General features: G+C 33.7%; 1 protein-coding gene and 1 pseudogene across 1 annotated transcript in view; both read left to right on the top strand.

The window, feature by feature from the left end:
• PROS1 (protein S) overlaps positions 1-11,057 on the top strand; it is a 66,897-nt gene extending 55,840 nt beyond the window's left edge. The window contains exons 12-15 of the mRNA XM_039878249.1: positions 1,006-1,174; positions 4,729-4,880; positions 6,826-7,051; positions 9,543-11,057. Coding sequence (XP_039734183.1) covers positions 1,006-1,174; positions 4,729-4,880; positions 6,826-7,051; positions 9,543-9,694 — 699 coding nt within the window. The 3' untranslated portion in view covers positions 9,695-11,057. The remainder of the gene's footprint in view (positions 1-1,005; positions 1,175-4,728; positions 4,881-6,825; positions 7,052-9,542) is intronic.
• A 7,502-nt stretch (positions 11,058-18,559) lies between these two features.
• LOC120615278 (uncharacterized) lies at positions 18,560-18,678 on the top strand (annotated as a pseudogene).
• Positions 18,679-18,763: the final 85 nt, after the last annotated feature.

The raw sequence follows: 18,763 nt of genomic DNA on the forward strand, positions 1-18,763 counted from the left end.
TATTAAGCTATAAATACATATATTTAAATCCAAAAATACATTATTTTGCAGAAGTCAGTCAAAGAACTATCTTAGGTTTATTTTATTTTGGGAGACAAGAATAGCACATAAGGTGGAACTTTTTTTTTCAAGAAATCTTTGCTGGAAGTATAACTGCAGCCTGTCATAAATTGAAGTTAGATATAACAGATAATTTTGTCTAATAACTGTGGAATAGGCTTCATGAAGGAGACTAATCACTATCCTTGAAGAGTTTTAAAAATTTCATCTGAAATCATGGACCTGCCAATTACACTTGCTGGTTTAACTTAAATATTTACTATTTTATATCCATATTTCACTCATGGCAATTCACAGTTACCTTAACTTAAATAATTTCTGCAATATGATATAAAACCCGAATTAGTTAACTCATATCAGAGTGAATATATCTGTCCTTTGAAATTGATAAATCAAGACATTTTAATAGTAAAATAAATTATTAAAAAAGAATCAACCATTTATGAAATGGCTACTACATATCTTCAGTCTGGCTGGATGCTTTGGTGAGGTTAAAGAATGCAAACACTTTAGTTCCTGAAGAGGCTCTGAGTGATAGTAAGATAAACCTATGTGGTAAAAGCAATTAAAGAAAAATAGAAAGCAGCGTAGGGCCCAGGGCTGTAGCCAGAAGCATATATAGAACTTGAGAGCAGAAAAGTTATCCCTGAGTGACACAGAAGAGACAGGTAGGGCTTGAAGTATTAAAAATTATTAGGATCCTAGTGGAGGCCTGTGATGGCATAAACTCAGTTTTACTGAAAAAGACTATACATCTGAGGGACACATTGAAAAGAAAAATTTAGACAAAATTCAAAATATTTAAAATATTTTAAAATGTAATCAAAGAAAAGGTTTTTCGTCTAAATGAAAACCCATATCTATAATCAGTTAAGCCACTATCAGTCTGATTTATTTAAGTTAAAAATGCACTTCTTGACCTTGATCTGTATTTTATTTTGTTAGATTAATCCTCGTCTAGATGGATGTATACGAGGCTGGAATTTGATGAATCAAAGAGCTTCAGGAGTAGAGGAAATTATTCAAGAAAAACAAAATAAGCATTGTTTTGTCACTGTGGAGAAAGGTTCCTACTATCCTGGTTCTGGAGTTGCTCAATTTAACATAGGTTATAGTAAGTAATTTCTCATTCTATCTCCCTTTTCTCATTAATGACTAAATTTATTCAGTGACAAACAGCAATAATTCCTTCAGTAAACATTATCAACACCTACTTTGTGTCAGGCATAGTATTAGCTTATTTCATACTTTTATATACTTTTTATAAAAATTTCCCAGTATGTTGGTGGGGGAGAAGTAGTTGAATGTACTTATGTTATTATTTAAAGATTATTGACACATAGCCGGATTATATTTGGGTAAGTTCTATTGATCTATTTTAAGGTTTAACAATTTCTTAGTTGTAGTGAGTCAACTGATTAATACATCGAAAGGATTCATCTTCATTTCTAGCATATCCATTTGATCCTACCTTAAAATTTCCACATCTCAAAATTTCTCTTCTCTTCATATATGTTGTCTACCTTTTCTACCTGAACCTTCAGCATATTACAATTATTTTAAATTTCCTGATAGTTCCAACATCTATGTCAGATCTAAGCCTGATCGTGTGATTGTTTTGTCTCTTGACTATGTGTTGTTTCCTCCTTTCTTCTTTCTGTATCATATAATTTTTGTTTTAAAGGTGAGCATCTTATGTAGAAAAGTAGAGACCGAGATACGTAATATTTAGATTTGGAAATGAGCATACCTCTGCTTTTGCTAGGCCCTTAATTGGGGAAGAGGGGAATCAATCTAGTCAAGAGAAGAGCAGCTTAGGTATGGCTGTTTCTATAACTACTTGTCAAATTCCTTTTACATTATCTTATGCTTATGGTAGCAGCTGGTTTGCCAGAGGGTTTTTCTTATTAACTAATCCATCTTCAGCTTTAGGTATTCTTATTATCCTATGCCTGAAGAAAGTGTCTCCGTGGTCTTGCCTCACCCAGGGGAGTGTTCTTATTTTGTTCCTTGACATTTGCTAGCATATTACAGGGCTGTAGGATTTGGAGGTGGAGGGGAGCATTCTCCATTGTTCTTGTACAGATTGATTCTTAGGTGAGTGTTGTATTCCTGGGTCCTGCGTGTGAGTTTTTCATTGTCTCTCTCCCCTCACATCATTAGACATCAGGGGAGATGTCTAATGGTTAAAATTCAGGATGTTTTTCTGTTTCTTCTTCATGGTAGATTGTTTTTGTTGTTGCTTTTTTGTTTATTTGTTTTGTTTTTTTCTTATTTCCTTTCCCTAATCTTGTAGGTACGATGGGTCTTCACATGTGTCCTAATGGTGACGTTTGCTACCTTTTCCGCAATGCTTTAAGGCTTCTGTTGCACAGAGCAGACAGAGAGGAATCTGGGTGGGGCTTTGTCCTTTTCTTACAGATTTCTGCTCCTCTCCCCCAGGCCTGCACTAGGAAGTAGGCTTTCTCTAATCTCTTTCTCTGCTGCCAGTTTTTTTCTTGAGCACTCTGTAAGGTTTGTGAAGAAGAGGCCGTGAATGGGTATGAATTTCTTATGTATCAGCAGTTCCCAGGGCTTCTGTACTCCCACACCAGCTCCCACTAGGACTTTAGCAAGTAGTTAAAATTTTTACCTAAATTCTTGTTAAATTATATAGTATCTGGTGTCTGCCTTAGATAAGAGAGTACTCTCATCCTGTCTCTCCTCAGAAGCACCTATCTTTCTTTAGGTTTCTAGTTAGTTAGTTGCTCTGCAATCTCAGCTCTTTGATAGTCCAAGGAAAGTTGTGGTTATGTAGATAATTGGGCACCTGATATTGTTATAAGGGTGGGAACAGTGCTTTTTCCAGTTTTCTACAGCCAAAGTGGACTTGCCAGACTGACCCAGGTTTTTACCTTTACAAATTATATTTCTATGAATGGCCTTGGACATACACCCTTGTACCCTTATATAATTAATTCTGTAGGAAAGAATCTTAGATTATTTCTCTCAGAGGTTATGCAAGTGTATAATTCTTACAGCTTTATCAGACTCTCTTCCAAAGACGTTTTTATCAAGTTATAGTTCTACCAACAAAGTTTATGCTTGAGATTTGTTTCCAATCAAAGTTGAAAAATTAAATCTTGTATATAGTTTTAAATTTTGTCATCCCAATTTCTTCTGAAGTTGAATATCTCTTCATGTGGTATATCTTAATTATTTTATTGGGTTCTTTGCCTTTTTTTTCTGTTTTAGAAGTTTTTTTATTTGCAGTACTAAGAATTTGCATTATAAATTTAATGTTAATCTGATAGCTCTGCTTTAAATTATACTTTAAATGTGTGTATTTGCAGCCTAAAAATGGAAGAACCAGTTTTAAGGAAGAAACTTACTTTAGTACTTTCTGTTTTTCTAACATAAATTAACAGTGTCTTTAACTTTAGCTCAGTTCTGTAAATGAAGAATTTTTTTAAAAAATGTTTAAATTGGGTTGATGACTAAATATAGAAACAATTGGCCACAATAATTTGTTGAAAGAAAAAATCTCAGAAAATATGAAAATTAGAATAATATTGTCTGAAAAAAATTACTTTATCAGTAATTAGTTTTTCATGGATAATTAGAAAGTTACATTATATTTTTATATAGTTACATTATATATTTAATGTTACATTATAATTTATTTGCATATTCATTTTCATTTGTCTTTGTAAATTTACTTATTTCAAAATGATTATATATAATATATATTTTTTCTCTTGGGTGGGAATTAGAGGGTTATAATGAAAAATGTAATAGCATTAGCTATGGCTAAATGGAAGAACATCTTGTCAAAGGAAAATTATTGTCTCTGTTCACATTAACCCTTCCAAAGCCTCCAAGTGGTATTTGGGCTACTGTTATATATTACTTTATATTAAATGAGGGAGACTTCATTCAGATCGTGTACTAATATTTTAAGGAATCAAATTATTTTAGGAATATTAATTCAACAGATATTTGTCGAGTGACTACTGTGGGAAACAAAGTGATGGTAGAGACTACAGCATGCACTCTAATAAGATAGGCTATTAATCAAGGATTTAGAAAAAGAATGGTATTATAAGAGAATCACAGAAAAGAGTTTCTATTCAAATATCAGAGTTAACTATTAACTTCAGGGTATTTCTCTACTATTGAACTACTCAACTTCCCTATTATATAAATCGTATTTTTCCTTCTCACTATTCTAACCTGACCCCTTTATGGATGAGGAGTGGTGCAGCGGTGGTGGGAGCTATACCCAAATTTTACCTGAGAAATATTACACTAGATTTGTTGAACTTCCTTCTAAATGTGAATTATAAAATATGACCACTCAGATTAGAGCATTAGTGAATGTGCAAGGCAGAAAGAAGAGCTGTTAAATGGCAACCAGGGAAAATTCGTAATATTCCTAAACACCACAATCCAGAATTCTATTCTAGGAAGAACGGAAGGATGGAGCTCCATTTATGTGTTTCTTGCTGGCATTAAAAAATTTTTTTCTTTTGTTTTGTTTTGCCTAGGTTATATAGATCATTAAGAAAAGAGAACTAAAATCTCTAGTATTGCACAAAAATGGCTTTCAGTATTGATAATATTGTAATAATTCCTTGTGGTGTACTTTAGATGTACATTGATCTTGCTTCTGTTTCATTGTTTAAACAGATAATAATACATCGAATCCTGAGGCTTGGCAAGTAAATGTGTCCTTGAGTATTCGTCCATCCACAGGCACTGGTGTTATGTTTGCTTTGGTTTCTGGTTACACAGTGCCCTTTGCCTTGTCCTTGGTGGACTCCACCTCTGAAAAGCTTCAGGTATCTTTATTCTAAACCTTTATGATCTTTGGTGGTGGTGGTTGTTTTAATCTGTAAAATGGATATAATAGCAGTATTTACTTCAAAATGCTATTTTGAAGATTAAATGAGATGATGATGTAAAGTATTTGACACAATCTCTAGCACATCATTAAGGATTCAATAAATGTTATTTTTTTGCTGATTTATTTCTAAAGTCTGAAACAAGTAGTACTGGGGAGAGATTAAAAAACCTATTGTATCTATAGCTCAGATTAGGTAGACTCACACACAGGCTGCTTGGAGCCTTCTCAGAGCACATAGGGATCCACCCTTATTCAGAATCCTTGAAGTATCATGGGAATTAGTCTGTACTAACACAATAGAAGTGAGTCTGACTACAATCTGCTCTCAGATATTTGGTGCCTAATTATAATGTTTTTTTACTTTAGTGTCTAATTATAATGTTTTGTACTTTCCTAATCTACTCCCATGAGTAGAAAGACTAGAGAAAACTAAAACCAGTCCACTTGGCTTCTTGCTGGCAACTCTGATTTGAAATTAGGAGGAAGAACAGGGAAAAACTCTTGGATAAAAGGAAACATGAGAGTTATCAGAAGATCTGTATTATTCAGCCTTCTATTAGAGGCTAAGTGTTCTATCCATATGTCATATGCAGTGCATTCCAACAAGTTAAAGCAAGAAGCATGCATTTGTGCCAAGGTTGGCTTGGATGTTCTCTGTGTTCTCTGTACCTTTGAGAAAGAGACATATAATTGAATAATACCTGTGGTAATAAACAAGGGTGCTGTTTACAACTTAAAGGATGACTTTGGGGAGTTTCTGGTGGTCAACCTAAGCAACCTAAAAGGTCCTGCTGAGTTTTTAGCTCCAGTTTACCACAGGAGCTTACTACATTTGGATTTAAGCTTTTTGTTTCCTTGGTTTTTTAAAAAAAAAACAAAATTGAATTCCTATCTTTAACATTAAATTCCTGTATGGAGGTTAACACATGCCATGTCTTCGATATTTATTTTATCATTTTGTGTTTGTCTCGATGGCTCCATTATTTGCATGTCAGATTGCTTTCTCAAAATCTGTGTACATTCTTTTATAATGTTATTCCACATACTACTGATCATTCTGGAACATTTTCTCAGCTGGCCATCTTTAAGTCTTAATGAGTTCAAGGATATGGACTGTATAACACAGTAACAGATTTCCTAAATAAACTTTATTTGCAAAGTACAGACTTCACTTAACATAGATATCTTAGTTTTGATTTTATTTTCTCTTATGTTTTACACTTCCTCTACACACATATAAGCTGTATGCATAGATCACTGTCAACAAGTTGAGTAATTTTGTGTATCAGCAGTTTGAAAAGTTCAGCAAAATGAATACATTTTCTCATTCGAGAATCTTCTTATAAATACTCTGTAATTTACTGCTGGCAATCCTTGGTTTTTCTCTCTTGGAACTTCTTCATTCATTTTGTCCCAAGTCTATAGGATTGCTTGGGTGGCACAAAAATCCTTTCAGTTTTGCTGGCATGTGCTTACTAAAGCACTTTAAATTTCTCGAGTATTTTCCCCAACAAAGAGTAATTCAGCTTCTTCCTTTTTCATATATAAGTTTTGAAGTTAAGAAGGCTCATCAACAGCAAAATATTGCTTCAGACACTATTTTAGGTTCCTGTTGTTGTACAACTCTGTTGGTTACTGAATTTTCATAAGCCACTATACATTTATATCTTAGCTAAACCTAAAGTTTGTAAATCTAATATATATTTTAAAATTATTATTTTTATAATAATTAGTAATTTTTTCATTTAAACTTGGAGGCTCTATCATACTTTTTTTCCCCCCTCATTGAAATTCAGTTTCTGAATTTCAAAAACTCAAACTCACGCTTAAGTGGCATTATCTTTATATTCACTTATATTGAGTCTTTGCCTGTTTTTCAGGATATCTTGGTGTCTGTTGAAAATACAGTAATATTTCGGATGGAGGCCATAAATCTTTGTTCCACTCAACAATTCCATCTGGAATTCGGAGTCAACAGAAAAAACCTGGAGTTGTCAACTCCACTTAAAAAAGATATTGTCTACTCTGAAGACCTTCAAAGACAATTTGCTGTCTTGGATAAAGCAATGAAAGGAACAGTGGTCACTTACCTGGGTGGCCTTCCAGGTATCTTATTTTTTCTTCAGTTTTAAAAAGTGTATTTTTAATCAAATCAATGATATTTTAAATATATAATTTTAGTAAAAGGGCATCAGAGGGAAGACCAAATTCCAGTGTTCATTATTATTTTTCTGAGGGTTCATATTGACATTTTATTGGTACATTTTTATTTTATTTATTTATTTTTATGATGAACTGAAACTAACCAAATTCTGCTACATTTGACTATCCTGGCCAGAAAGAATACGTTATTTCATTTTATCCTCACAGTAGTCTTATGAATTCAATATTTATTCCATTTATCACACACCTAATATTTCTTAAGAACCTACATCCTAGGCACTAGGGATGTAGTAATGAACAAATAGATTTCATCCCTGTTGTTAAGAGTTTTACAATCTAGTAGCAAAGGCAGACATTAAGCAAGTGATTAGGAAAAGATCAAAAAAAAATTGTCATAACTTCTATGAAGGAAAATGTAGGTTGATTTTGGAGCCTGAAAATGGGGACTTGTTCTGGTTATGGTGAGCAGAAACAAGCTCTCTGAAGAGACTAAGATATGAATCTGATATTTGAAGGATAAAATGGATTTAACAAGGTGGTGGGGGTGAGGATTGGCGTTAGTATGCAAGTAAAATGGTCCATGTGTGGGAAAAATGGGAAGAGGTTGATTGATATTCTTGAGGAATATATAGAAGATCAGTATGATGAAAGCAATGGGAATGGCATTGCAGGATGAGGCTGTGAATTGGGTGGTGGTGAGATAGGAGGTTTGTAGACCTAGTTCAGGGTCCTGAGTCTTATTTTAAGAGCCATTAAAAAAGTTTTAGACAAGGAAGTTGTATATAAATATTGCAGTTTAAGAAATCCATTGTGTATAATGGATGGAGATGGACAGATGAGAGGCAAAAGTGGTCGAGATGAGTTGGGGGCTCCTGACGTGGTCCAGGTGAAGAAGTAGTAGTAATAACAGCAGTGACAAGTATACTACCATCAGTTGGTACATAATAAACAGTCTACGTAGTGTTTAGAGTGTTTCGAATTTATCAACTCATTGAATTTTCAAAATAGTTTAGTGAAGTAGGTACTATTATCCTTGTTTTACAGATGAGGAAGCTACTGAACTAGGGTCTTCATTTCCCATATAGAGAATTTTTATCAGGGTTTTTTGAGAATTAGAAGTAAATAGGCTATAAATACATATAGATAGTTAAATTAGTATGGTTGATTATAAAGAAGTTAAGTTACCAGGATTAATTATTAGGAATTATGATTATAGTTTAAATGAATAAATTCAATATTGAAATCCACCTACCTTATTCACAAATTATTTGAATGCAATTTCAGGAAATCAAACAAGCAATGAAAAGTTCAAAACAAGTAAAAATATGAAAAATTCAATGGTTCCAAGTCTTTGACCATAGTACTGAAGACTGACTGTTGAGAAAGAGTGAGGAAAATTAAGGGGAATTGAAAATTGAGGTAGTAAGTGTAAACTATGGGATGAGTAAATTATAATTGATATGCAAAATAGGCTTGTTAAATTACATGTTATGAATTAAAAATTAGGGAAAATTGATGATTCTGAGGTTTTTTATAATAGTGGCATAATCTATGATGCTCAGCTAGACTTGAAAGGATTTCTTAAAAAAATGCTCTGAGCCCACAGAAAAGTATGGACTTTATTCACGGTATTGTCAATTTAGAGGTAGAAAATTTAAAGTGTGTGTGTGAAGAAGAAGAATGAGGGCTGAAGAATATCCATTGGGAATTAAAATTAATGGAAAGGAGATGCCAAAAAAAGAGGAAGCAATGGAGAGATGGATGTTTTTAAGATGAACCGTAGTTCTTAGAAATGCAAGGATATAACCCAAATATTAAGTTTGATAAAGAAAGTGAAAGTGTAGAAAGACCCCAAAGGCCATAAAGGTATTCAATGAAGCATTATTAAAGTTGTTATTTTTTAGAACACCAAATATTACATATAAGTGAATTCCCTGTCATGACCTGTCATTATATACTCAGCAAGAAACTATTTCTTTGGAAAATATAGAAATTTGCTTTTATTCCAGTAATAATAAAAGAGATATATTGATCATAGCATCTAAAAAAAGATTTCCAAGTAGCTGTAATTTAGAGCAAAAAACGATTTAACAATGCTTAAACTGTCAAATTTAAAGAGACAATATTGAAGTAGAACATTATAAATAAGAGTATGATCTTTTTTACACGTTAGTGTGTTTATCTTAGGTTTGCATGGAACTGATTGTGTTTATGGAATCAAAGGAACTTGTGGATGCTCAGTTCAGTGCCAAGCACAATACCTTATTTACAGAGGAATCTCTTAATAAAAATTTATAAAATAGAATTACATTATTAACTTTTCCTTTAGGATTCAAATTTGGTTGGAAATGGAAAGTCTGAATAATTCCTCCAACTGTAAGCAGAAAAAATGCTAAAAGTCTTGGGCTAATATTTTAATGTTCTGTTTTTACAGATGTTCCATTCAGCGCAACACCAGTGAATTCTTATTACAATGGCTGTATGGAAGTGAACGTTAACGATGTACAGCTGGATCTGGATGAAGCCATTTCTAAACATAATGATATTAGAGCTCATTCATGTCCATCAGTTTTGCAAAAAAAATAGAGTACTTAAGGCATCTTTTCTCTGCTGATATTATCTTTTTCCTGGGTGTAATTATACTTCTGTTTCAATAATAGTTGAAGGGTTTTACTTATGATGTGCAGACCTCGATTGTTTTATGGTATTTTGGCCTTCTCAGAATTTTAAAAAGAAAATTCAGAATTTCAAGAAAATAAGATTCTCGTGTGATGTAAATCACATTAAAGAATTCTTACCTCTGTTGTTGTCTAGAAATTAAATAATGAAACATAAATAATTTGATTTTTTTGCCACAAATGACATTTCTTTATTTTTATGTTTGTAAATGTAAAATTTAACTTTATCATCATAAATTAGTGTTTAAATATTTACTTTTCTCAGAGGGCAAGGAAGTAAACACAAACAGAAGTTCTTGTGACTAAATACTATTGATCATAGTGGGTACTATTTTATTCTATTTTATTTTTATTCTATTTTATTTTATTTTTTATTTCTTCTTAAGGCAGTAGAAGAAGAGACAGTGGCCTATTAATTTGAATTGAGGGAAAGGCCTTAAAGCTTTATTCCAAAACAACTCCTTAGGGGGACCAGCTTTAGCTTCATTTTTCTTTCACCTGGCTTTACATTTGAACTAGTAGTTTTAGAGAATTAGAAAACAAGTGGGACAGATTTTCATGAGAGCAGTACATGAATCTTTCTGGTTAGTAATTGGACTGTATGAGTGTGAGATTCTAGATCATGTTGGGATGGGTGTGGAAACCTGGGATGGGTATATTACTTAAATTAGGCTGTGTGGATCTAGAGTAGAAAAGGCAGAACCTAATGATGGAAAGAATGAATGAGAGAATGAATAATATGAAAGTTCATAGTGTTCTTTGAACTCAACTTTAATTACCAGAGTAAGTTGCCAGAATATGATTGTTGAAAGACAAAAGAAACTATGAAAAATTGAACAGACTAATGAAAGGACAGCCAGAGAGGGACATAATTAATTAATATTGTGTCTTTGTAATATTGTATCTTTGAAGTAGGGAGGTAAGATTACTTGCTGGTAATTCATTTCAAATGGCAGTGTTATGACTCCTAAAACTACGGTTCATATTAAGCATGCATCAGATGTTTCACTGACAGTTATAGAAAAATAAACTTCTCTTCCACTATAGATATTTTGCATCATGTAAATAATAAATTGGTGTATATTTAAAAATTTATGTGAATAATATCTATATTCTATCAACTCTTTGAACTGAATATAAAATTACATAATATATATGTGACTTCATGCAGCACAGTTGTTTTTTAGTTGAAAGACAGATAAAGTTCAAATATATAATGAGTAATTATGGTTGGAACTCAAAAGTGAGAATAAAAGCAAAAGTAACATGTATTGAGTATTTGACACATGCCAGAAATTGTGCTTGATCATCTTCCTGGGTGTAATTTCTCTCCCAGTTACCACTGAGCACTATGGATGATGAATTTGAGCAAGCAACTACTGATAATTACGTGAATGTAAAAAAGCAAGGCAGTAGAAAAACCTAAAGTATATGAAGAAGAAAAAGAAAGGAAGATAAATAAATTTTTTAGGTGGAAGAGCTTTCTGATTCTCATTTAATCATGCCTAAATACTCTCAACTATAGGGATCAAGTCCCCATTTCTCAGCCAAACTTCCAATGTGCGGTAATCTCCATAGAGGCTCCAGAGACTCATAAATTTCATCTAACTATGTTTGAGATGGGCTTGCAAATGGAAGAGAGAGAGAGAGAGAGAGAGAGAGAGAGCGAGCGAGCGAGCGAGCAAGCACGCGCATCTAAACCTCAGGCTGACACATTTCATCTTTGATTTTGATCTTTGCCAAGAGATATGGATTCCTACTTTTAAAGAGTTGGCAGAGAACATGAAGGCCAAAGTAGCATACTTGGTGCTATTTGAGCTTTGTATCATGAAGAAATCCAAGTGACAGAGTCATTACAGAGTCCCCTAGAACTTACCATTTACAGAGATAGGTTATAGATCAGTAAACATAATGGTTAATTCGTGAGAACAGAGCTATTCACCTCTGTTCTGTCTGAAATTGTAATTCCAGTCTCAGTCTCCATGAGTCAAAGTATTTCCAACTTTCTTTTCATCCTGGAAATGGTGTTACTGCTGGAAAGAGGACTTTTCTGTGTGTTTGTTTAATAAATGCCTCATTTCTTTTGGAAATCCATTAGTCTCTATGGTCAGTACAGGACTGGTATATTTGAAATAATTTTATTTCAGATTTCTTGATATTGCTATTAATGACATGAATTTGGGAGAAGATATGGCCACTAGATCCTCTAGGGATAAGTGTGATAAATTTTTAATTAATTCATTCAGCAACAAATATTATCAAGTACCTACTCTGTGTATATAGAGGCAAAGGTAGTAGAATGTCTGAAGAGCTAAGGCCCAACTGAATAGGAAGTGACAGTACTCAAGTCAGCCCATGGTAGGCCTCACCCATTCCTCGGAGTTACAAAGCAGGTTCTTTCAGGTTGTACTAAGAAATTGAAGCAATAAAACTTTTGATCATTGCTCCTATATTAGAGTAGTTTGTTCTCTGCAAATGAGACTGATTTGAAAATGAACTTGCACCTGGATTACTTGCTATACCAGGCTTCAAAATTTCACAGAGAATTTATATTTGAAAATTGGATCTTATCCAGTGGAAGAGGCATTGGCCAGAGGTTCATCCTGTGCCTTACTCCGGGTCCAGCCCCAGCTGTGTTCATATTTGCAGAGCGTGAAAGTGAAGGGCTCTTATGTGGGTCAGCAGCCTATGACATTTTTTTGGTACATATTAATATTAAAAATGCAAGGCCAGATTACTAAATCAGATTGACACTGTAAAAAGATTGAAACAAGATATGTAAATGTAAGAAAGTCAGAAAAAGAGGGGAACTGAGCATGGGTACGTTTGGAACAAGTAGTACACCGTTGAGGCCGTGAGGCATATCCTGAGCCGCAGTCAACTACTTCTGCAATGCTTTGGACCAGCCATGATAAAGCAATTATCTTATGGACAAGAAAAGCATCCAGTGAACTTACAGACTCATTTCTGTATCCTATGACTACTTTCCACCACAAGCCCATTTCAAAGAAAATTCTAAAGGTTTTGGGAAGGCAACAATAAATTCATTTATTGAACAACTATATGTGGAACACACATAATATGTCAGACACTATTCTGGGTATGTGGATTACATGAGTGACTAAAACAGACAAATATTTTTGCACCTATGTACAAATAAAGTCATGGAAAAGAAAGGAACCTTAGAGCTCCAAGCCAGAAATGTCTTCTATGATTCTTTTCCTATCAGGTCTTAATTTAAATAAACTTTTTACCTACTATTAGGCTGACAGATTCCAGTTACTTTGTACTGTTAAATTCAATGAAAAAAAAGTTACTGAGAAGTGGTCTTTAAGGCACTGTGTGAACACTTTCACTGGTATAGAGCTCACTATTTACCCAAGTCAGCCCATTTTCTTTTTGTTCAGTGCATCATTTTAAAACGTTCAAGAAGCAGATATTGAAAGGATATTATGCAGGGATTATAGACTGAATCTCCTCAAAATGTATCTGTTGAAGCTCTAAACCTCAATGTGACTCCATTTGGAGATAAGGCCTGTAAAGAGGTAATTAAGGTTAAGTGGAGTCATAAGCGTGAGACTCTAATCCACTGTGACTAGTGTCCTTGTAAGAGGAGAGAGGGATGCATACACATAGAGGAAGGGGCATGTGCGGACATATTCAGAAGGAAATCATCTGCAAGCCAAGGAATGAGGCTTTATGAGAAACCGACGCCTTGGTCTTGGGCTTCCAGCCCTCAGACTGTGAGAAAGCAAATTTCTGTTGTTCAAGCCATCCAGTCTGTTATTTTATTATGGCAGCTCCAGCAGACTAATACAACAGGCAGTAGATTTCTTGGAATGGACACCTAGGAAGAGAAAAAGGGGAGAGAGCAGGAATGAGTAGAGAGAATCTTCGGATAGCCATGTAAGACTGATACCACTGAAAGGAGGAAAGGAATTAGGTTGAGAGAGAGTCTCATATCTCAGTGCACTTCTGAGAAATTTTCAGTTAGGTTGATGAGGATTTCATTTAAAAAACAGCAGCTCATCAGAAGAGTCCTGCCTCAGGCAGGAGTGGCCTGGCATAAATCCCCTCAGCATGCTTACAGAGTATCTAGGAAGCAGCCTAGGTGGATCCAGAAGACTGACAACTGGAGCTGTCAGTTGACTATGTCTCCTGTAGCAGGTTCTCTTGAAGGTCATCTAAGCAGCAACTTCCATGTCTGCCACAGTCAGCTCTGAGTATTAGAAAGCTTTAAATTAAACAAAAATCGGACTATCCATACTTAACAAAAAACTCCTCTACTGATGACATAAATGAGTTGAGACTCGATTAATTGCAAATGCAACTGAAACTAATGCAAGCAAAAGAAGAGCTTTTGGAAAGGTATTTGGTTAATTTATGGAATTTGAGAGATTAAAGAGTATTTCTGGGGCTTGGATTGCAGTGGTGAACTAAGGAAGTTCATGCACGTTGTTTCTCATGGCTCTTGCTCTGTGAGCAATTATATTTTGCCCTAAAAATACATACTGGCTTCCTCAATTCTTCATTTGGAACATTATGGAACATGGCTGCCAACCATTTCTGAATTTACATGTTCATGTCACATACAGCTTGAATATGGCAGAATAATAATCATGTTTATTTTTCGGTCCCAGTTCCAGAATTCCAAGAGAAAAACTTGGTTGGCCCAGCCTGGATCAAATGTTCACTACTGAAATAACAGTGGTGTGAAGGCAAAGTGGGCTTACCTTAGACCAGGTTCTCAAACTTGGCTGCACAGTGAAATCACCAGGAGACCTTTAAAAATATTGACCACTCACCTCCTCACCCCTAGCTTCTAGCCTCTGGTCTCCAGCCTCCGGTCTCCAGCCCAGGATCTAATTTAACTGATTTGGTGTGCTGTCTGGGCATAGAAAATTTTAAAACTCTACGGGTGATTCTAAGGTGCACCACAGAAATATGCATCTCTCACAAAGCCAGGTGATAGAATGGGGAGCAGAACTCAAGCAACTCCCGAGAAGAGGTCTTGGCAACCACTTGTAGATCCCCACTATGAAATAAAACTTTCTGTTGTTTTTAAGGAGAACTTATTTAAGTCATTGGTAGAAGTCATATGTCTATAACTCATTTTTTTTTTTTTTTAAGATGGGGTCTGGAGGGACAGGGAAGGTCAGAGGTGAGAGGAAGGAAGCTGAGAAGAAGGGGTGTGGCCTAAGAACAGGGTCTCGATCAAGGTGGCAGGGGTACTGGTCCAAGATAAATGTGAGAGACCTGGGATTTGGTTGGGGGGGAACAGGTTGAAAAAGGTGGAGGGTGAAGGTGAGAGAAGAAGGTAATGGTGCTGGGGAGGACCAGGCTGGGGCAGAACAAAGTGGGAAGATGGGGACGGGTGAGGAGGAGGAAGGAAGAATTGGTGCAGGTACTGGAGAGCAAGGCAATGGGGTGGGAAACTCTACAACTCATTTTTAAAGTACGTCATATTTTGCCATATTTTTGATAAAGATTACGTTAAAAACAAGTACCAAAGAATTAATAATAATAATTCCTCTTCTACCAGAAGTAAAGTAAGTTATTCTAGTATATAATATCATTCTTATGCCTTATACAACGTAATGGTTGTGTAAAGATAAAACCAACTTTTAACTTTCAATACAGAAAATAAAAGCTGAAAAAATTGTATGCTTCTAAAACAATCCAAATTTTTGGCATAAAACATACTCTGGCAGGTAACTTTTTCTAAAGAATCTTGTTCCATTTTTAAGAAAATACTGTTTTGTCAGTGGGATCTGCTGAGGCAAACTCTTCTACAAGTTTCATGCTATATAGCTCTTAAAAATGTTTTAAAAACAACTTTCGGATTAAAATATCACATTTTCTCTTGAATTAATCTTTATATGGGTTCAGACAGTCTAGGTAAAAAGTGTTTAAATGATTTTAATGATAGTTTAAATAATGTTTCTTGGAAGAGTAGACGGGATAAAGGGGGTCAAATATAGGGGGATTGGGGGAGGGCGAAGTGAGTAAAGGGGATCAAATATTTGGTAGCTGAAGGAAACTAAACTTTGGGTGGTAATCACACAATAGAATATATAAATGTCAAATTATAATGTACACCTGAGAATTATGTAATTGTATTAACCAATGTTACCCCAATAAACTTAATTAAAAAAATAAGTGTATTTATAAAATAAAAAAATAAATGATTAGTTCTTTTGCTAATTATATAATAAAATTTCTGCTTTTATTGCTTTATTTTGTCATATTAGAAGTTTAGAATTTATTATAAACAAGCACTCTCTGCAATATTGCAGAGACATATCTGCATGGATTTCTAGATGGACAGGGCTATGTTGCTGTTAAAATTGTGATTTTTTATTATCTTACTAGGAACTCAACAATCAGATTTTGAAGATGTTTATATATAGGTATAAACAAATAGCTCAAATTTGCTGTCAAAAGCTGCAGCTGGGAAGAAATTACTTTAAATATTCTCCTAAACACTAATGCTCTAAAATTGAAGAAAAATAAACAAAACCTCTGTCCTTCTACAAATTTTTAAAATTCTAAATACAATGCATGGTAACTTATGTACTTTTACAGCAGTAAGATTCCTATGTCTTGAAGTTTTGTATATTTTATGGTTTTTGTGATTTTAGACTGACAGATCTATGAGCCTTGGCTAAATAATTTATAAAGTGGACACCATGGTATTTCAGAACGCAACAATTCTACTGGGCTAGAATTTTGGTATTTCAGACATTACTTAAAATTTTTTGGTTTTGTTTTGTTTAGAATTATAAACATTATACATGCTTCTTAAAATAGTTTAAAATATGCACATTTAGAAATAAGTAAACATTATTAACTGTATGGTGCTTTTTTGGTTGAAATTACAGAGTGAAAATAAATGTTAATTTAAAAATTTGAGAGATAATTGCAAATCCCCTTCAAATTTCTATACCAATTTTTATTCCTTCAGAATTTATAAGTTTCATCTATCTCCATTTCCTCACCAATAGTTTTAATATTTTGTTAATCTGATGAGAAAAAACGTGGTAGCTTATTGTTTTTATTTGCATTTTATTGATAATGAGTTTTAGCAACTCTATATATTCAGGTTTTATATGATTTTGTTTTATTTGGTGAGAGAGATTTGCTTATTTAATGCATATTTTGTTATCGGATGGTTTGCTTTTCTCATTGAAGTCTAGGAGAATTTTATGTATGATAGATATTAAGAATCATTTGTTATTTATCTTATAAGCCATCAACTAACTTAATGTTCCATCTGATTGGAATATCTTTAAGTGGATTTCTTTAGTTTTCTACTGTTTTAACTATTACTAAAATAATAGTAGTTTTCCTTCCCTGTACACTATACTTAATTTGTTTTTCTTATTAGTTAGGGCTTCTAAAATATTATTTTTAAGTCAGTTTTGTATTATTCTTGATTTTAATGGGATTACTTTTAATATTTCACCATTAAGTTGAAATTTGCTGTTGATTTCTAAAGATATTACTTATTGATTTACTTATAAATTACTTATCGATAATACTTTATATTTTTCTAGATTTCTGGTTTTTTTCCAGATTGCTTATCGAAAGCTTATCATATATGTTAGCAGTGTCTATTGAGATGATTTTTTTATTTAATATACTCTAGTGCTAAGCAGGGTCGGGCCTGGTTAGTACTTGGATGGGAGACCACCTAGGAGGACCAGGTGCTGTAGGCGTAAAAAATAAAAATAAGGGATTGTAAGCTGACAAGGTCCTTGTAATCTGTGAGGTCAACTAAAGGCTTGCCTCACCTAATTATATATATATATATATATATACTCTAGTAAGTTACATCTACAGATTTCCTAATATTGAACTATCCTTGTATTTTTCAAATAAAGGGTTCTTATTTATAGTATATTCTGAAACTTCTATATTCATAAGTGCAATAAGTCTAGATAATTTTTTCTTGGTTCTAGTCTCATCTAATTTTGCTATTCAAGTTATGCTAGTTTAAAGAATAAATCCAAATCTTTTAAGTATAAAGGCCTGGGAAGATGAAAAGAGTAAGGACCATGAAGGAAAGGTAGGGAAACGATCATATGTGTTTGAAAGAGTTATGGAAGGTGTATTAGTTTGCTAGGGATGCTATAAAGAATAGCACACACTTGTTGGCTTAAAAAACAATTGGTCTCATAGTTCTGGTGGTTACCTTCTAAGGGCTATGAGGAGGATCTGTTCCAAGAAAAGGGTAAAATTTGAAAATTTTGAAAGATGGATGTATTCTATGTTTTCACCACTGTAATTTTCACTAACGCCACTAGAAACATACATTCAGAATCAGTTAAAAACAAGTTCTGGTGCAAGAACAGAAGTGCTATTCAAATAAGCACTCACGTTAATGTTCATTTGACAAAAGAAATAGATTCTGACTATTGTAAATTATGTAAGGTAAGGAACCCAGGAAATTATTTACTACCATATTTCATTTCAATGCATTTTCTCTGAAAGCATTAAAATATATTTGTTGCTTCCTGCAGAAATTACTTTAAAGCATTGATATATTGTGGTTCTTCTATATAATTTTCAGATAGTCGATTGTATAGTTTAGAAAGTTTTAAAAAAAGACTCTAAAATTTAATATTTAACTTGACCCTCATTTGTCAACCATAAATTCATTCAAATAAAAAGTTTTCCCCATGCTCTAGTCAATTATACAGACAGTTATTATTTAATGTTTTGTTCTTCTGTTTTTTAAATTTTAAAATTCCTTTTATTAAAAATGAATATAATCTACGGCCATGCTACCCTGAACAAGCCCAATCCTGTCTGATCTTGGAAGCTAAGCAGGGTCGGGCCTGGTTAGTACTTGAATGGGAGACCACCTAGGAAGACCAGGTGCTGTAGGTGTAACAAATAAAAAATAAGGAATTGTAAAGTGACAAGGTCCTTGTAATATGTGAGGTCATCCAAGGGTTGCCTCACCTAAAAACAT

The sequence above is a fragment of the Pteropus medius genome, unplaced genomic scaffold (assembly GCF_902729225.1).
Source record: "Pteropus medius unplaced genomic scaffold, Ma_sr-lr_union100, whole genome shotgun sequence".
Lineage (NCBI taxonomy): Eukaryota > Metazoa > Chordata > Mammalia > Chiroptera > Pteropodidae > Pteropus > Pteropus medius.